Below are 18,522 nucleotides of genomic sequence, written 5' to 3'. Positions count from 1 at the left end.
CTATTGAACATCCTGGTCCTACCCTCATCCTCTACATATAGACTCTATTGAACATCCTGGTCCTACCCTCATCCTCTACACATAGACTCTATTGAACATCCTGGTCCTACCCCCATCCTCTACACATAGACTCTATTGAACATCCTGGTCCTACCCTCATCCTCTACATATAGACTCTATTGAACATCCCGGTCCTACCCTCATCCTCTACACATAGACTCTATTGAACATCCTGGTCCTACCCCCATCCTCTACACATAGACTCTATTGAACATCCCGGTCCTACCCTCATCCTCTACACATAGACTCTATTGAACATCCTGGTCCTACCCCCATCCTCTACACATAGACTCTATTGAACATCCTGGTCCTACCCTCATCCTCTACATATAGACTCTATTGAGCATCCTGGTCCTACCCCCATCCTCTACACATAGACTCTATTGAGCATCCTGGTCCTACTCCCATGGCCCATCCTCTACACATAGACTCTATTGAGCATCCTGGTGAAGGATAGCAGACAAGCATAAAGATTCAAGCAGCCATGCTGGGGTTCAAGCTTTGGCCTCATAGCACCAGCATCAGGACAAATTTGACACATTTGACATACGATGAACTACTTCTGTACTCCTTATCACACTTGCCAAATATCAGAACTCGAACAGCTAGATTCATATCCCTGAGCATGTGTGCCAAATTTCATCACTCTGAGTCAAACATGTAAACAGGTGTCTTTTATAGCGCCGCCGTGTGGTCGATCTGAATGTGCTTAGACATGTTAAATCTGAGTGTTTGGAAAATCAAACAGATCAAGAGATATAATTTGCCCGTTTATAGCGCCGCCGTGTGGTCGATGTGATGCTTGCATATGTCAGTTCTTGACAGTGTTTGGAACATGTGTACCAAGTTTTGCTACAATACGAATATCTGTGTCTGATTTATATGCATTTTGGTGCCAGACTACGCCCATGTGATTGTCTATTGGTGAGTATGGGCCTTCTTGTTTGAAATACTAGCCTGGAAAATGCATTGGTCCATGGATGCAATATATCAAGTTTCGAGCAAATCAGTCTTTCGGTGCGAAAGGACTCGTGTTTTTAGTGTTATTCACAATTGAAAAAGGTGGAAAATCCTTATTTTGTTCCTTGTAAAGAGAGAGGGACCTATGTACCAAATTTCACGACTCTGCGTTTCACGGGGCGAGGAGTGCGAGCTATCAAAGATAGCATTTTCAATTGGCATGAAATAAGACGGCGTGGCCCCATGGCCCTTTACCATCCTGCCCGGTTGCATCCTGCTGGGCCTTACCCAGGTCTTACCCAGGCCTTACCCAGGCCGTACCCAGGTCTTACCCGGGTCTTACCCAGGTCTTACCCAGGTCTTACCCAGGCCTTACCCAGGTCTTACCCAGGTCTTACCCAGGCCTTACCCAGGTCTTACCCAGGTCTTACCCAGGCCTTACCCAGGTCTTACCCAGGCCTTACCCAGGTCTTACCCAAGCCTTACCCAGGCCTTACCCAGGCCTTACCCAGGTCTTACCCAGGCCTTACCCAGGTCTTACCCAGGTCTTACTCAGGCCTTACCCAGGTCTTACCCAGGCCTTACCCAGGTCTTACCCAGGTCTTACCCAGGCCTTACCCAGGCCTTACCCAGGTCTTACCCAGGCCTTACCCAGGCCTTACCCAGGTCTTACCCAGGCCTTACCCAAGCCTTACCATCTCACAGGAATTCACTTGTTTTTCACAACCTTTTTACCGCAACTGGAATATCAATAATACGGCATCCAATATTATGGTTTCACCAAGCTGCCCGGACCCCTAACTATTTACCAATATTACGGCATCCGATATTATGGTTTCACCAAGCTGCCCGAACCCCTAACTATTTACCAATATTATGGTTTCACCAAGCTGCCCGGACCCCTAACTATTTACCAATATTATGGTTTCACCAAGCTGCCCGGACCCCTAACTATTTGGCGACTTCAGAATGGGTTATGTTATTTAAATCTTTTAACAGTTGCCAGTTGTTTTTTTTCCAACAAAGCTGTTTTAAAATAAAGGATTTAATATCCCAACAAATGTACACTGAACGAAAATATACGCACAACATATAAAGTGTTGGTCCCATGTTTCATGAGCTGAAATAAAAGATCCCAGAAATGTTCCATACGCACAAAAAACGTATTTCTCTCAAATTTTGTTCACAAGTTTGTTTTCATCCCTGTTAGTGAGCATTTCTCCTTTGCCAAGATAATCCATCCACCTGACATGTGTGGCATATCAAGAAACTGATTGAACAGCATGATCATTACACAGGTGCACCTTGTGTTGGCATGCACCTACCCCAATGCTCTGTTTCTGATGACTGGGAGGAATGCAGGAGTAGATTTCAGGAGCAGGACCAGACACCTTTGTGACAGATGACTGGTTTAAGGGCATGTACGTGACAGGCCCATCTGGCTTATATGATTATGATGGTCATAATGCTTCTTGAAAGTATCATAATGTGTATTTTCTACAAGTTAAAATAATGCAATATACTGTATGTCACAACAGATGTAAATATATGGGTCACGACCATGTTATGACGATGTTATGACCGTGTTATGACAGTGTTATGACCATGTTATGACCGTGTTATGACCGTGTTATGACCATGTTATGACCATGTTATGACCGTGTTATGACAGTGTTATGACCATGTTATGACCGTGTTATGACCGTGTAATGACCGTGTTATGACCGTGTTATGACCATGTTATGACAGTTATGACCATATTATGACAGTGTTATGACAGTGTTATGACAGTGTTATGACAGTGTTATGACAGTGTTATGACAGTGTTATGACCATGTTATGACCATGTTATGACAGTTATGACCATATTACGACAGTGTTACGACAGTGTTACGACAGTGTTACGACCGTGTTATGACAGGGTTACGACAGTGTTATGACCATGTTATGACCATGTTATGACAGTGTTACAACAGTGTTATGACCAGGTGTCAGGTAATGCGTTACCATAACCACTGTAGCTTTTACGTATACTTCTGTAGGTTCCAAAAGGCTCCCTAACAGCTTCTACCCATAAGACTATTTACGTTGACCTCCCCTGCCCCCACACTCACACTCCAGTGTTAAAATAAGACTGGCTAGTAGAGATGTTAGTAGGTAGTATTTAATAAGACTTGGAGAGATGTTGGTAGGTCTTATTTAATAAGAGAGATTTCGTTGTCGTGCTGGAAGACCCAGCCACGACCCATCTTCAATGCTCTTACTGAGGGAAGGAGGTTGCTGGCCAAGATCTCGCGATACATGGCCCCATCCATCCTCCTCTCAATACGGTGCAGTCGTCCTGTCCCCTTTCCAGAAAAGCATCCCCAAAGAATGATGTTTCCACCTCCATGCTTCACGGTTGGGATGGTGTTCTTGGGGTTGTACTCATTCTTCTTCTTCCTCCAAACACTGCGAGTGGAGTTTAGACCAAAAAGCTCTATTTTTGTCTCATCAGACCACATGACCTGCTCCCATTCCTCCTCTGGATCATCCAGATAGTCATTGGCAAACTTCAGACGGGCCTGGACATGCGCTGTCTTGAGCAGGGGCACCTTGCGTGCGCTGCTGGATTTTAATCCATGACGGCGTAGTGTGTTACTAATGGTTTTCTTTGAGACTGTGGTCCCAGCTCTCTTCAGGTCATTGACCAGGTCCTGCCGTGTAGTTCTGGGCTGATCCCTCACCTTCCTCATGATCATTGATGCCCCACGAGGTGAGATCTTGCATGGAGCCCCAGACCGAGGGTGATTGACCGTCATCTTGAACTTCTTCCATTTCCTAATAATTGCGCCAACAGTTGTTGCCTTCTCACCAAGCTGCTTGCCTATTGTCCTGTAGCCCATTGCAGCCTTGTGCAGGTCTACAATTTTATCCCTGATGTCCTTACACAGCTCTCTGGTCTTGGCCATTGTGGAGAGGTTGGAGTCTGTTTGATTGAGTGTGTGGACAGGTGAGTGTGGTCCTCTGTAGCTCAGTTGGTAGAGCATGGCGCTTGTAATGCCAGGGTAGTGGGTTCGATTCCCGGGACCACCCATACGTAGAATGTATGCACACATGACTGTAAGTCGCTTTGGATAAAAGCGTCTGCTAAATGGCATATATTATATTATTGATTGAGTGTGTGGACAGGTGTCTTTTATACAGGTAACGAGTTCAAACAGGTGCAGTTAATACAGGTAATGAGTGGAGAACAGGAGGGCTTCTTAAAGAAAAACTAACAGATCTGTGAGAGCTGGAATTCTTACTGGTTCGTAGGTGATCAAATACTTATGTAATGCAATAAAATGCAAATTAATTACTTAAAAATCATACAATGTGATTTTCTGGATTTTTGTTTTAGATTCCGTCTCTCACAGTGAAGTGTACCTATGATAAAAATTACAGATCTCTACATGCTTTGTAAGTAGGAAAACCTGCAAAATCGGCAGTGTATCAAATACTTGTTCTCCCCACTGAATGTACAGATGAGGATTTGCAAGTAGAGATACTGTTTGCAAAAGAGCAGAAAAACAAAAACAATATTGGGATGAGGTAGGTAGTTGGTTGGATGGGCTATTTACAGATGGGCTGTGTACAGCTGCAGTGATCGGTAAGCTGCTCTGACAGCTGACACTTAAAGTTAATAAGGGAGATATAAGCCTCCAACTTCAGTGATTTTTGCAATTCGTTCCAGTTATCGGCAGCAGAGAACTGGAAGGAAATGCAGCCAAAGGAGGTGTTGGCTTTGGGGATGACCAGTGAAATATACCTGCTGGAGCGCGTGCTACGGGTGGGTGTTGTTATTGTGACCAGTGAGCTGAGATAAGGCAGAGCTTTACCTTGCAAAGACTTATAGATGACCTGGAGCCAGTGGGTCTGGCAACGAATATGTAGCGAGGACCAGCCAACGAGAGCATACAGGTCACAGTGGTGGGTAGTATATGGGGCTTTGGTGACAAAACGGATGGCACTGTGATAGACTGCATCCAGATTGCTGAGTAGAGTGTTGGAGGCTATTTTGTAAATGACATTGCCGAAGTCAAGGATCTGTGGAATAGTCAGTTTTACGAGGGTATGTGTGGCTGCATGAGTGAAGGAGGCTTTGTTGCAAAATAGGAAGTCAATTCTAGATTTAACTTTGAATTGGAGATGCTTAATATGAGTCTGGAAGGAGAGTTTACAGTCTAGCTAGACACCTAGGTATTTATAGTTGTCTACATATTCTAAGTCAGAACCGTCCAGAGTAGTGATGCTGGTCGGGCGTGCGGGTGCAGGCAGCGATTGTTTGAAGAACATGCACGGAAGCAGTGTTGTATGGCATTGAAGCTCGTCTGGAGGTTAATTTACACAGTGTCCAAAGAAGGGCCAGAGGTATTACAGAATGGTGCCGTCTGCATAGAGGTGGATCAAAGAATCACCCTCAGCAAGAGCGACATCATTGATGTATACAAAGAAAAGAGTCGGCAGTCTCTATGGGGATGCCACAGGGTTCAATTCTCGGGCCGAGTCTCTTCTCTGTATACATCAATGATGTTGCTCTTGCTGAGGGTGACGCACGTATGAGATTATTAAGGACGTGGTGACATATTAAAGTCCTAAGTGTTCCCATGGGGCCATAGCATATTACGTCCTAAGTGTTCCCATGTTAACATAGCATATTAAAGTCCTAAGTGTTCCCATGGGGCCATAGCATATTAAAGTCCTAAGTGTTCCCATGGGGCCATAGCATATTAAAGTCCTAAGTGTCCCCATGTTAACATAGCATATTAAAGTCCTAAGTGTTCCCATGGGGCCATGTTGGTAGGTAGTAATTTCTAAGCCTGCATATTAAAGTCCTAAGTGTTCCCATGGGGCCATAGCATATTAAAGTCCTAAGTGTTCCCATGTTAACATAGCATATTAAAGTCCTAAGTGTTCCCATGGGGCCATAGCATATTAAAGTCCTAAGTGTTCCCATGGGGCCATAGCATATTAAAGTCCTAAGTGTTCCCATGGGGCCATAGCATATTAAAGTCCTAAGTGTTCCCATGGGGCCTGAGCATATTAAAGTCCTAAGTGTTCCCATGTTAACATAGCATATTAAAGTCCTAAGTGTTCCCATGTTAACATAGCATATTGAGTCCTAAGTGTTCCCATGTTAACATAGCATATTAAAGTCCTAAGTGTTCCCATGTTAACATAGCATATTAAAGTCCTAAGTGTTCCCATGGGGCCATAGCATATTAAAGTCCTAAGTGTTCCCATGGGGCCTGAGCATATTAAAGTCCTAAGTGTTCCCATGGGGCCATAGCATATTGAGTCCTAAGTGTTCCCATGTTAACATAGCATATTAAAGTCCTAAGTGTTCCCATGTTAACCTAGCATATTAAAGTCCTAAGTGTTCCCATGGGGCCATAGCATATTAAAGTCCTAAGTGTTCCCATGTTAACATAGCATATTAAAGTCCTAAGTGTTCCCATGTTAACATAGCATATTAAAGTCCTAAGTGTTCCCATGGTAACATAGCATGTTAGTCCTAAGTGTTCCCATGGGGCCATAGCATATTAAAGTCCTAAGTGTTCCCATGTTAACATAGCATGTTAAAGTCCGAAGTGTTCCCATGGTAACATAGCATATTAAAGTCCTAAGTGTTCCCATGGTAACATAGCATGTTAAAGTCCGAAGTGTTCCCATGGTAACATAGCATATTAAAGTCCGAAGTGTTCCCATGTTAACATAGCATATTAAAGTCCTAAGTGTTCCCATGGGGCCATAGCATATTAAAGTCCTAAGTGTTCCCATGGGGCCTGAGCATATTAAAGTCCTAAGTGTTCCCATGGGGCCTCAGCATATTGAGTCCTAAGTGTTCCCATGTTAACATAGCATATTAAAGTCCTAAGTGTTCCCATGTTAACATAGCATATTAAAGTCCTAAGTGTTAGGACTTTAATATGCCATATTAAAGTCCTAAGTGTTCCCATGGGGCCATAGCATATTAAAGTCCTAAGTGTTCCCATGGGGCCATAGCATATTAAAGTCCTAAGTGTTCCCATGTTAACATAGCATATTAAAGTCCTAAGTGTTCCCATGTTAACATAGCATATTAAAGTCCTAAGAGTTCCCATGGGGCCATAGCATATTACAGTCCTAAGTGTTCCCATGGGGCCTGAGCATATTGAGTCCTAAGTGTTCCCATGTTAACATAGCATATTAAAGTCCTAAGTGTTCCCATGGGGCCATAGCATATTAATGTCCTAAGTGTTCCCATGTTAACATAGCATATTAAAGTCCTAAGTGTTCCCATGTTAACATAGCATATTAAAGTCCTAAGAGTTCCCATGGGGCCATAGCATATTAAAGTCATAAGTGTTCCCATGGGGCCATAGCATATTAAAGTCCTAAGTGTTCCCATGTTAACATAGCATATTAAAGTCCTAAGTGTTCCCATGGGGCCATAGCATATTAAAGTCCTAAGTGTTCCCATGGGGCCATAGCATATTAAAGTCCTAAGTGTTCCCATGTTAACATAGCATATTAAAGTCCTAAGTGTTCCCATGTTAACATAGCATATTAAAGTCCTAAATGTTCCCATGGGGCCATAGCATATTAAAGTCCTAAGTGTTCCCATGGGGCCATAGCATATTAAAGTCCTAAGTGTTCCCATGGGGCCTGAGCATATTAAAGTCCTAAGTGTTCCCATGGGGCCATAGCATATGAAAGTCCTAAGTGTTCCCATGTTAACATAGCATATTAAAGTCCTAAGTGTTCCCATGTTAACATAGCATATTAAGTCCTAAGTGTTCCCATGTTAACATAGCATATTAAAGTCCTAAGTGTGTTCCCATGGGGCCTGAGCATATTAAAGTCCTAAGTGTTCCCATGGGGCCATAGCATATTGAGTCCTAAGTGTTCCCATGTTAACATAGCATATTAAAGTCCTAAGTGTTCCCATGTTAACCTAGCATATTAAAGTCCTAAGTGTTCCCATGGGGCCATAGCATATTAAAGTCCTAAGTGTTCCCATGTTAACATAGCATATTAAAGTCCTAAGTGTTCCCATGTTAACATAGCATATTAAAGTCCTAAGTGTTCCCATGGTAACATAGCATGTTAGTCCTAAGTGTTCCCATGGGGCCATAGCATATTAAAGTCCTAAGTGTTCCCATGTTAACATAGCATATTAAAGTCCTAAGTGTTCCCATGGTAACATAGCATATTAAAGTCCTAAGTGTTCCCATGGTAACATAGCATGTTAAAGTCCTAAGTGTTCCCATGGGGCCTGAGCATATTAAAGTCCTAAGTGTTCCCATGGGGCCTGAGCATATTGAGTCCTAAGTGTTCCCATGTTAACATAGCATATTAAAGTCCTAAGTGTTCCCATGGGACCATAGCATATTAAAGTCCTAAGTGTTCCCATGGGGCCATAGCATATTAAAGTCCTAAGTGTTCCCATGGGGCCATAGCATATTAAAGTCCTAAGTGTTCCCATGGGGCCATAGCATATTAAAGTCCTAAGTGTTCCCATGGGGCCATAGCATATTAAAGTCCTAAGTGTTCCCATGTTAACATAGCATATTAAAGTCCTAAGTGTTCCCATGGGGCCATAGCATATTAAAGTCCAAAGTGTTCCTTTGGGGGAGCCATAGCATATTCAAAACCTAAGTGTTCCCATGGGGCCATAGCATATTAAAGTCCTAAGTGTTCCCATGGGGCCATAGCATATTAAAGTCCTAAGTGTTCCCATGGGGCCATAGCATATTAAAGTCCTAAGTGTTCCCATGGGGCCTGAGCATATTAATGTCCTAAGTGTTCCCATGTTAACATAGCATATTAAAGTCCTAAGTGTTCCCATGTTAACATAGCATATTAAAGTCCTAAGAGTTCCCATGGGGCCATAGCATATTAAAGTCATAAGTGTTCCCATGGGGCCATAGCATATTAAAGTCCTAAGTGTTCCCATGTTAACATAGCATATTAAAGTCCTAAGTGTTCCCATGGGGCCATAGCATATTAAAGTCCTAAGTGTTCCCATGGGGCCATTGCATATTAAAGTCCTAAGTGTTCCCATGTTAACATAGCATATTAAAGTCCTAAGTGTTCCCATGTTAACATAGCATATTAAAGTCCTAAATGTTCCCATGGGGCCATAGCATATTAAAGTCCTAAGTGTTCCCATGGGGCCATAGCATATTAAAGTCCTAAGTGTTCCCATGGGGCCTGAGCATATTAAAGTCCTAAGTGTTCCCATGGGGCCATAGCATATGAAAGTCCTAAGTGTTCCCATGTTAACATAGCATATTAAAGTCCTAAGTGTTCCCATGTTAACATAGCATATTAAGTCCTAAGTGTTCCCATGTTAACATAGCATATTAAAGTCCTAAGTGTTCCCATGGGGCCTGAGCATATTAAAGTCCTAAGTGTTCCCATGGGGCCATAGCATATTGAGTCCTAAGTGTTCCCATGTTAACATAGCATATTAAAGTCCTAAGTGTTCCCATGTTAACCTAGCATATTAAAGTCCTAAGTGTTCCCATGGGGCCATAGCATATTAAAGTCCTAAGTGTTCCCATGTTAACATAGCATATTAAAGTCCTAAGTGTTCCCATGTTAACATAGCATATTAAAGTCCTAAGTGTTCCCATGGTAACATAGCATGTTAGTCCTAAGTGTTCCCATGGGGCCATAGCATATTAAAGTCCTAAGTGTTCCCATGTTAACATAGCATGTTAAAGTACGAAGTGTTCCCATGGTAACATAGCATATTAAAGTCCTAAGTGTTCCCATGGTAACATAGCATGTTAAAGTCCGAAGTGTTCCCATGGGGCCTGAGCATATTAAAGTCCTAAGTGTTCCCATGGGGCCTGAGCATATTGAGTCCTAAGTGTTCCCATGTTAACATAGCATATTAAAGTCCTAAGTGTTCCCATGGGACCATAGCATATTAAAGTCCTAAGTGTTCCCATGGGGCCATAGCATATTAAAGTCCTAAGTGTTCCCATGGGGCCATAGCATATTAAAGTCCTAAGTGTTCCCATGGGGCCATAGCATATTAAAGTCCTAAGTGTTCCCATGGGGCCATAGCATATTAAAGTCCTAAGTGTTCCCATGTTAACATAGCATATTAAAGTCCTAAGTGTTCCCATGGGGCCATAGCATATTAAAGTCCAAAGTGTTCCTTTGGGGGAGCCATAGCATATTCAAATCCTAAGTGTTCCCATGGGGCCATAGCATATTAAAGTCCTAAGTGTTCCCATGGGGCCATAGCATATTAAAGTCCTAAGTGTTCCCATGGGGCCATAGCATATTAAAGTCCTAAGTGTTCCCATGGGGCCTGAGCATATTAAAGTCCTAAGTGTTCCCATGGGGCCATAGCATATTAAGTCCTAAGTGTTCCCATGGGGCCATAGCATATTAAGTCCTAAGTGTTCCCATGGGGCCATAGCATATTAAAGTCCTAAGTGTTCCCATGGGGGAGCTATAGCATATTAAGTCCACTGTTACTGACTCACCTCCCTACACTGTTCCTGTTACTGACTCACCTCCATACACTGTTCCTGTTAATGACTCACCTCCCTACACTGTTCCTGTTACTGACTCACCTCCCTACACTGTTCCTGTTACTGACTCACCTCCCTACACTGTTCCTGTTACTGACTCACCTCCCTACACTGTTCCTGTTCCTGACTCACCTCCCTACACTGTTCCTGTTACTGACTCACCTCCCTACACTGTTCCTGTTACTGACTCACCTCCCTACACTGTTCCTGTTCCTGACTCACCTCCCTACACTGTTCCTGACTCACCTCCATACACTGTTCCTGTTACTGACTCACCTCCATACACTGTTCCTGTTACTGACTCACCTCCCTACACTGTTCCTGTTACTGACTCACCTCCCTACACTGTTCCTGTTACTGACTCACCTCCCTACACTGTTCCTGTTACTGACACCTCCCTACACTGTTCCTGACTCACCTCCCTACACTGTTCCTGTTACTGACACACCTCCCTACACTGTTCCTGTTACTGACTCACCTCCCTACACTGTTCCTGTTACTGACTCACCTCCCTACACTGTTCCTGTTACTGACTCACCTCCCTACACTGTTCCTTTTACTGACTCACCTCCCTACACTGTTCCTGTTACTGACTCACCTCCCTACACTGTTCCTGACTCACCGCCATACACTGTTCCTGTTACTGACTCACCTCCCTACACTGTTACTGACTCACCTCCCTACACTGTTCCTGTTACTGACTCACCTCCCTACACTGTTCCTGTTACTGACTCACCTCCCTACACTGTTCCTGTTACTGACTCACCTCCCTACACTGTTCCTGTTACTGACTCACCTCCCTACACTGTTCCTGACTCACCTCCCTACACTGTTACTGTTACTGACTCACCTCCCTACACTGTTCCTGTTCCCGACTCACCTCCCTACACTGTTCCTGTTACTGACTCACCTCCCTACACTGTTCCTGTTACTGACTCACCTCCCTACACTGTTCCTGTTACTGACTCACCTCCCTACACTGTTCCTGTTACTGACTCACCTCCCTACACTGTTCCTGTTACTGACTCACCTCCCTACACTGTTCCTGTTACTGACTCACCTCCCTACACTGTTCCTGTTACTGACTCACCTCCCTACACTGTTCCTGTTACTGACTCACCGCCCTACACTGTTCCTGTTACTCAAGCATCATAACAACTAACAATTATTCCAAATCCCTGTAGGTCTGTAATAAAACCCTGGAAATGTGTGGAACATTTTATTTCTCTCTCACCGTCCCCCCCATCTCTCTCTGCCCCCCTTCTCTATCTCCCTCTTTCTCTCTCTGCTCTTCTTCCCACTTCTCCCTACTGACTGAACTCGTTCACTCTCTCCCACTCAAAAATTTCATTTAAAAAGCATTGTATTTGTTATAGTATGATCTAGTATGTTGAAGTATACTATAGTATGCTGTAGTATACTGTAGTGTGCTGTAGTGTGCTGTAGTGTGCTGTAGTGTGCTGTAGTGTGCTGCAGTGTGCTGTAGTATGCTGCAGTGTGCTGCAGTGCGCTGTAGTGCGCTGTAGTGCGCTGTAGTGTGCTGTAGTGTGCTGTAGTATGCTGTAGTATGTTGTAGTGTGCTGTAGTGTGCTATAGTGTGTTGCAGTGTGCTGTAGTATGCTGTAGTGTGCTGTAGTGTGCTGTAGTGTGCTATAGTATGCTGTAGTGTGCTGTAGTGTGCAGCAGTATGCTGCAGTGTGTTGTAGTGTGCTGTAGTGTGCTGTAGTGTGCTGTAATGTGCTGTAGTGTGCTGCAGTATGCTGTAGTGTGCTGTAGTGTGCTGTAGTGTGCTATAGTGTGTTGCAGTGTGCTGTAGTATGCTGTAGTGTGCTGTAGTATGCTGTAGTGTGCTGCAGTGTGCTGTAGTGCGCTGTAGTATGCTGTACTGTGCTGTAGTGTGCTGTAGTGTGCTGCAGTATGCTGTAGTGTGCTGTAGTGTGCTATAGTGTGCTGCAGTGTGCTGTAGTATGCTGTAGTGTGCTGTAGTGTGCTATAGTGTGTTGCAGTGTGTTGCAGTGTGCTGTAGTGTGCTGCAGTGTGCTGTAGTGTGCTGTAGTGTGCTGTAGTGTGCTGCAGTGTGCTGTAGTGTGCTGTAGTAGGGTTGGAGGGCTGGAGGGCATGTCCACCATATTCTTTATATTAGTCCATCCCTTTTAAATCCATGCCTGGGAGAATATAGTGTTTATTAAAGTCTCATATGGTGAATGTCAGTAATAGAAGTCACATACAGGGCCAAAGTCTGATCTCCTTCTCCTCCAGGCCACACGGGGCGCCTGCTCATGTCCCTGTGCTTCAGCAGTCTCAGCTTCCTGCTCTTCCACATAATCTATCAGATCACTGTCAACAGTCTATTGGCCGGGAACAACATAGACCCCGCCTTCAACTGTGAGTACTGAGTCTGTACCCTGATTTAACCCTAACTCTGTTTCCCCCTGCCTAATCTGTTAGTACTGAGTCTGTACCCTGATTTAACCCTAACTCTGTTTCCCCCTGCCTAATCTGTTAGTACTGAGTCTGTACCCTGATTTAACCCTAACTCTGTTAACCCCCGCTACTGAGTCTGTACCCTGATTTAACCCTAACTCTTTTAACCCCCGCCTAAACTGTGAGTAACTTCACACCTTATGCCTATTGTTATGTTTGGAGGAAAAAGGGGGATGCTTGCAGGCCAAAGAACACCATCCCAACCGCGAAGCACCGGGGTGGCAGCATCATGTTGTGGGGGTGCTTTGCTGCAGGAGGGACTGGTGTACTTCAATAAATAGATGAGGTAGGAAAATCATGTGGGAATATTGAAGCAACATCTCAAGACATCAGTCGGGAAGTTAAAGCTTGATCGCAAATGGGTCTTCCAAATGGATAGTGACCCCAACCATACTTCCAAAGTTGTGGCAAAATGGCTTAAGGACAACAAAGTCGAGGTATTGGAGTGGCCATCACAAAGCCCTGACCTCAATCCTATAGAAAATGTGTGGGCAGAACTGAAAAAGCATGTGCGAGCAAGGAGGCCTACAAACCTGACTCAGTTACACCAGCTCTGTCAGGAGGAATGGGCAAAAATTCACCCAACTTATTGTGGAAAGCTTGTGGAAGGCTAACCGAAACATTTGACCCAAGTATAACAAATACTAATTGAGTGTATGTAAACTTCTGACCCACTGGGAATGTGATGAAATAAATAAAAGCTGAAATAAATCATTCTCTCTACTATTATTCTGACTTTTCACATTCTTAAAATAAAGTGGTGATCCTATCTGACCTAAGATATGGGAATTTTTTACTAGGATTAAATGTCAGGAATTGTGAAAAACTGAGTTTAAATGTATTTGGCTAAGGTGTATGTAAACTTCCGACTTCCACTGTATTAGACTGAACAGTGTCAGTATAAATACGTGGTATGTATAGACGGTATATAATTTGGAAAATAAATCCCTTCCCTCTGCTAACTATCCTGAATGAGGCTTAATTCCCCTCACGTTACCCTAAGACATGATGCATAACGCTGTGTCATGTTAATGGGGTTCTAACATGGCTGTTATAGAATGTTGTAGTGTCATGTTAATGGGGTTCTAACATGGCTGTTATAGAATGTTCTAGTGTCATGTGAATGGGGTTCTAACATGGCTGATATAGTATGTTGTAGTGTCATGTTAATGGGGCTCTAACATGGCTGTTATAGAATGTTCTAGTGTCATGTGAATGGGGTTCTAACAAGGCTGTTATAGAATGTTGTAGTGTCATGTTAATGAAGTTCTAACATGGCTGTAATAGAATGTTGTAGTGTCATGTTAATGGGGTTCTAACATGGCTGTAATAGAATGTTGTAGTGTCATGTTAATGAAGTTCTAACATGGCTGTAATAGAATGTTGTAGTGTCATGTTAATGGGGTTCTAACATGGCTGTAATAGAATGTTGTAGTGTCATGTTAATGGGGTTCTAACATGGCTGTAATAGAATGTTGTAGTGTCATGTTAATGGGGTTCTAACATGAGTGTTATAGAATGTTGTAGTGTCATGTTAATGGGGCTCTAACATGGCTGTTATAGAATGTTGTAGTGTCATGTCAATGGGGTTCTAACAAGGCTGATATATACAGTTGTAGTGTCATGTTAATGGGGTTCTAACATGGCTGTTATAGAATGTTGTAGTGTCATGTTAATGGGGTTCTAACATGGCTGTTATAGAATGTTGTAGTGTCATGTTAATGGGGTTCTAACATGGCTGATATAGAATGTTGTAGTGTCATGTTAATGGGGTTCTAACATGGCTGTTATAGAATGTTGTAGTGTCATGTTAATGGGGTTCTAACATGACTGTTATAGAATGTTGTAGTGTCATGTTAATGGGGTTCTAACATGGCTGTTATAGAATGTTGTAGTGTCATGTTAATGGGGTTCTAACATGGCTGATATAGAATGTTGTAGTGTCATGTTAATGGGGTTCTAACATGGCTGTAATAGAATGTTGTAGTGTCATGTTAATGAAGTTCTGACATGGCTGTTATAGAATGTTGTAGTGTCATGTTAATGGAGTTCTAACATGGCTGATATAGAATGTTGTAGTGTCATGTTAATGGGGTTCTGACATGGCTGTAATAGAATGTTGTAGTGTCATGTTAATGGGGTTCTAACATGGTTGTTATAGAATGTTGTAGTGTCATGTTAATGTGGTTCTAACATGGCTGTTATAGAATGTTGTAGTGTCATGTTAATGGGGTTCTAACATGGCTGTTATAGAATGTTGTAGTGTCATGTTAATGGGGTTCTAACATGGCTGTTATAGAATGTTGTAGTGTCATGTCAATGGGTCTCTACTTCACTTGCTTTGACAATGTTAACATGAGTTTCCCATGCCAATAATGCCCTTAAAATGAAATTGAAAATGAGAGACAGAAAGAGAGTGAAAGAGACAGTGAAAGACAGAGAGAGAGAGAGAAAGAAAGACAGACAGACAGAGAAGGTGAGATTGAGAGAGATTGTGAGAAAGAGAGCGATCGAGAGAGAGAGAGAGCACCAATTTGTAGAGAGAGAAGAGGTAGCCTAAAATGACTAAGACCTTTCAGAAGAAAGATTTGTGTCTGAGTCTCTGAGTTGTGTTTGTTGGTATAAGACTGTCTGCCTCTGTAGTGTCTGAACCATAGAGAGCGGACCTCCCCATTCAGGTCATAATGGATGGAGATTCTATTTCAACGGTCTCCACAACAGCACTACCATCAGTAGGATATTCAACACCTAACTGCTCAACTAATATACCTGCACATTGATTTGCCATTAGTCTAGATTAGTCTGTAGTCTCCAGTCACAATGTGTTTTCTCTGGAACTAAGGCATTATCAGCTGTGGGTCATTTTCTGCATGAGGTGAATAGAAAATTATAGAGTCCCTGGAAATCTGTCTTGAAATACACAACGGTAACCAGGAACACTTCAGGTAGCAGAGAAACGCAGCCCTGCCTGCAGAGAAACTAAGCCCTACCTGCAGAGAAACTAAGCCCTACCTGCAGAGAAACTAAGCCCTACCTGCAGAGAAAGGAAGCCCTACCTGCAGAGAAACTAAGCCCTACCTGCAGAGAAACAAAGCCCTACCTGCAGAGAAACTAAGCCCTACCTGCAGAGAAACGAAGCCCTACCTGCAGAGAAACTAAGCCCTACCTGCAGAGAAACTAAGCCCTACCTGCAGAGAAAGGAAGCCCTACCTGCAGAGAAACTAAGCCCTACCTGCAGAGAAACTAAGTCCTACCTGCAGAGAAAGGAAGCCCTACCTGCAGAGAAAGGAAGCCCTACCTGCAGAGAAACTAAGTCCTACCTGCAGAGAAAGGAAGCCCTACCTGCAGAGAAAGGAAGCCCTACCTGCAGAGAAACTAAGTCCTACCTGCAGAGAAACAAAGCCCTACCTGCAGAGAAAGAAAGCCCTACCTGCAGAGAAACTAAGCCCTACCTGCAGAGAAACTAAGCCCTACCTGCAGAGAAACTAAGCCCTACCTGCAGAGAAACAAAGCCCTACCTGCAGAGAAACAAAGCCCTACCTGCAGAGAAACAAAGCCCTACCTGCAGAGAAACAAAGCCCTACCTGCAGAGAAACAAAGCCCTACCTGCAGAGAAACAAAGCCCTACCTGCAGAGAAACAAAGCCCTACCTGCAGAGAAACAAAGCCCTACCTGCAGAGAAACAAAGCCCTACCTGCAGAGGAACAAAGCCAAGCCCTACCTGCAGAGAAAAGCCCTTCCTACTCTGATGATGTTCTTCTGTGTTTCCTCTCCAGGTTCCGTGTGGGAGAGATCCATACGACAGATCGGCTTTGAGAGGTAAGAGATAAGGAAAACATGTACAGTACATAGATAAGAGTTAATAAAGTGAATAATGTTATTATTATATACACTATTTCTGCTGTATATCTCATGTACATCATTTCTGACGTTAATAAAATGTCAAACCTGAATAGAAATGTCACACATTAGAGGACAGCAGAAAGTACCACAGATGAGAATATCTTGTGAAATATACCACCCACTATCTGTCTTAGAGATATAACTTTTTTTGGGTGCGTATGGAACATTTCTGGGATCTTTTATTTCATCTCATGATAAATGGGACCAACACTTTATTTTTGTTCAGTATAATTAGTTAGGGCTCTGGTCAAAAGTAGTGCACTATGTAGGGAATAGGGTACAATTTGGGACACATACTAGGTTTCTAAATGCTTCTGCTGGTTCTGACATATGTCCTTCTCAACCTGTGGTTTCTGTTGATGTTAAACCTCATTATGTCTGTGAGTCTGTTGATGTTAAACCTCATTATGTCTGTGAGTCTGTTGATGTTAAACCTCATTATGTCTGTCAGTCTGTTGATGTTAAACCTCATTATGTCTGTCAGTCTGTTAATGTTAAACCTCATTATGTCTGTGAGTGTTGATGTTAAACCTCATTATGTCTGTGAGTGTTGATGTTAAACCTCATTATGTCTGTGAGTGTTGATGTTGAACCTCATTATGTCTGTCAGTCTGTTGATGTTAAACCTCATTATGTCTGTCAGTCTGTTGATGTTAAACCTCATTATGTCTGTCAGTCTGTTGATGTTAAACCTCATTATGTCTGTCAGTCTGTTGATGTTAAACCTCATTATGTCTGTCAGTCTGTTGATGTTAAACCTCATTTTGTCTGTCAGTCTGTTGATGTTAAACCTCATTATGTCTGTCAGTCTGTTGATGTTAAACCTCATTATGTCTGTCAGTCTGTTGATGTTAAACCTCATTATGTCTGTCAGTCTGTTGATGTTAAACCTCATTATGTCTGTCAGTCTGTTGATGTTAAACCTCATTATGTCTGTCAGTCTGTTGATGTTAAACCTCATTTTGTCTGTCAGTCTGTTGATGTTAAACCTCATTATGTCTGTCAGTCTGTTGATGTTAAACCTCATTATGTCTGTCAGTCTGTTGATGTTAAACCTCATTATGTCTGTGAGTGTTGATGTTAAACCTCATTATGTCTGTCAGTCTGTTGATGTTAAACCTCATTATGTCTGTCAGTCTGTTGATGTTAAACCTCATTATGTCTGTCAGTCTGTTGATGTTAAACCTCATTATGTCTGTCAGTCTGTTGATGTTAAACCTCATTATGTCTGTCAGTCTGTTGATGTTAAACCTCATTATGTCTGTCAGTCTGTTGATGTTAAACCTCATTTTGTCTGTCAGTCTGTTGATGTTAAACCTCATTATGTCTGTCAGTCTGTTGATGTTAAACCTCATTATGTCTGTCAGTCTGTTGATGTTAAATTATGTCTCTGTTGATTAAACCTGTCTGTCAGTCTGTTGATGTTAAACCTCATTTTGTCTGTCAGTCTGTTGATGTTAAACCTCATTATGTCTGTCAGTCTGTTGATGTTAAACCTCATTATGTCTGTCAGTCTGTTGATGTTAAACCTCATTATGTCTGTCAGTCTGTTGATGTT

General features: G+C 42.8%; 1 protein-coding gene across 1 annotated transcript in view; it reads left to right on the top strand.

Annotated features, from left to right (window-relative positions):
• Positions 1-18,522, top strand: part of LOC124040701 (piezo-type mechanosensitive ion channel component 2-like) — a 202,099-nt gene that overhangs the window by 9,481 nt on the left and 174,096 nt on the right. Inside the window, exons 3-4 of the mRNA XM_046357776.1 lie at positions 12,837-12,962; positions 16,838-16,880. Of these exons, the coding sequence (XP_046213732.1) occupies positions 12,837-12,962; positions 16,838-16,880 (169 nt within the window). The remainder of the gene's footprint in view (positions 1-12,836; positions 12,963-16,837; positions 16,881-18,522) is intronic.

This window comes from Oncorhynchus gorbuscha, linkage group LG08 (genome assembly GCF_021184085.1).
Source record: "Oncorhynchus gorbuscha isolate QuinsamMale2020 ecotype Even-year linkage group LG08, OgorEven_v1.0, whole genome shotgun sequence".
Taxonomy (NCBI): Eukaryota; Metazoa; Chordata; class Actinopteri; order Salmoniformes; family Salmonidae; genus Oncorhynchus; species Oncorhynchus gorbuscha.
The sequence above is the reverse complement of the archived record's forward strand: the minus strand, read 5'-3'. Positions and strand labels throughout refer to the sequence as shown.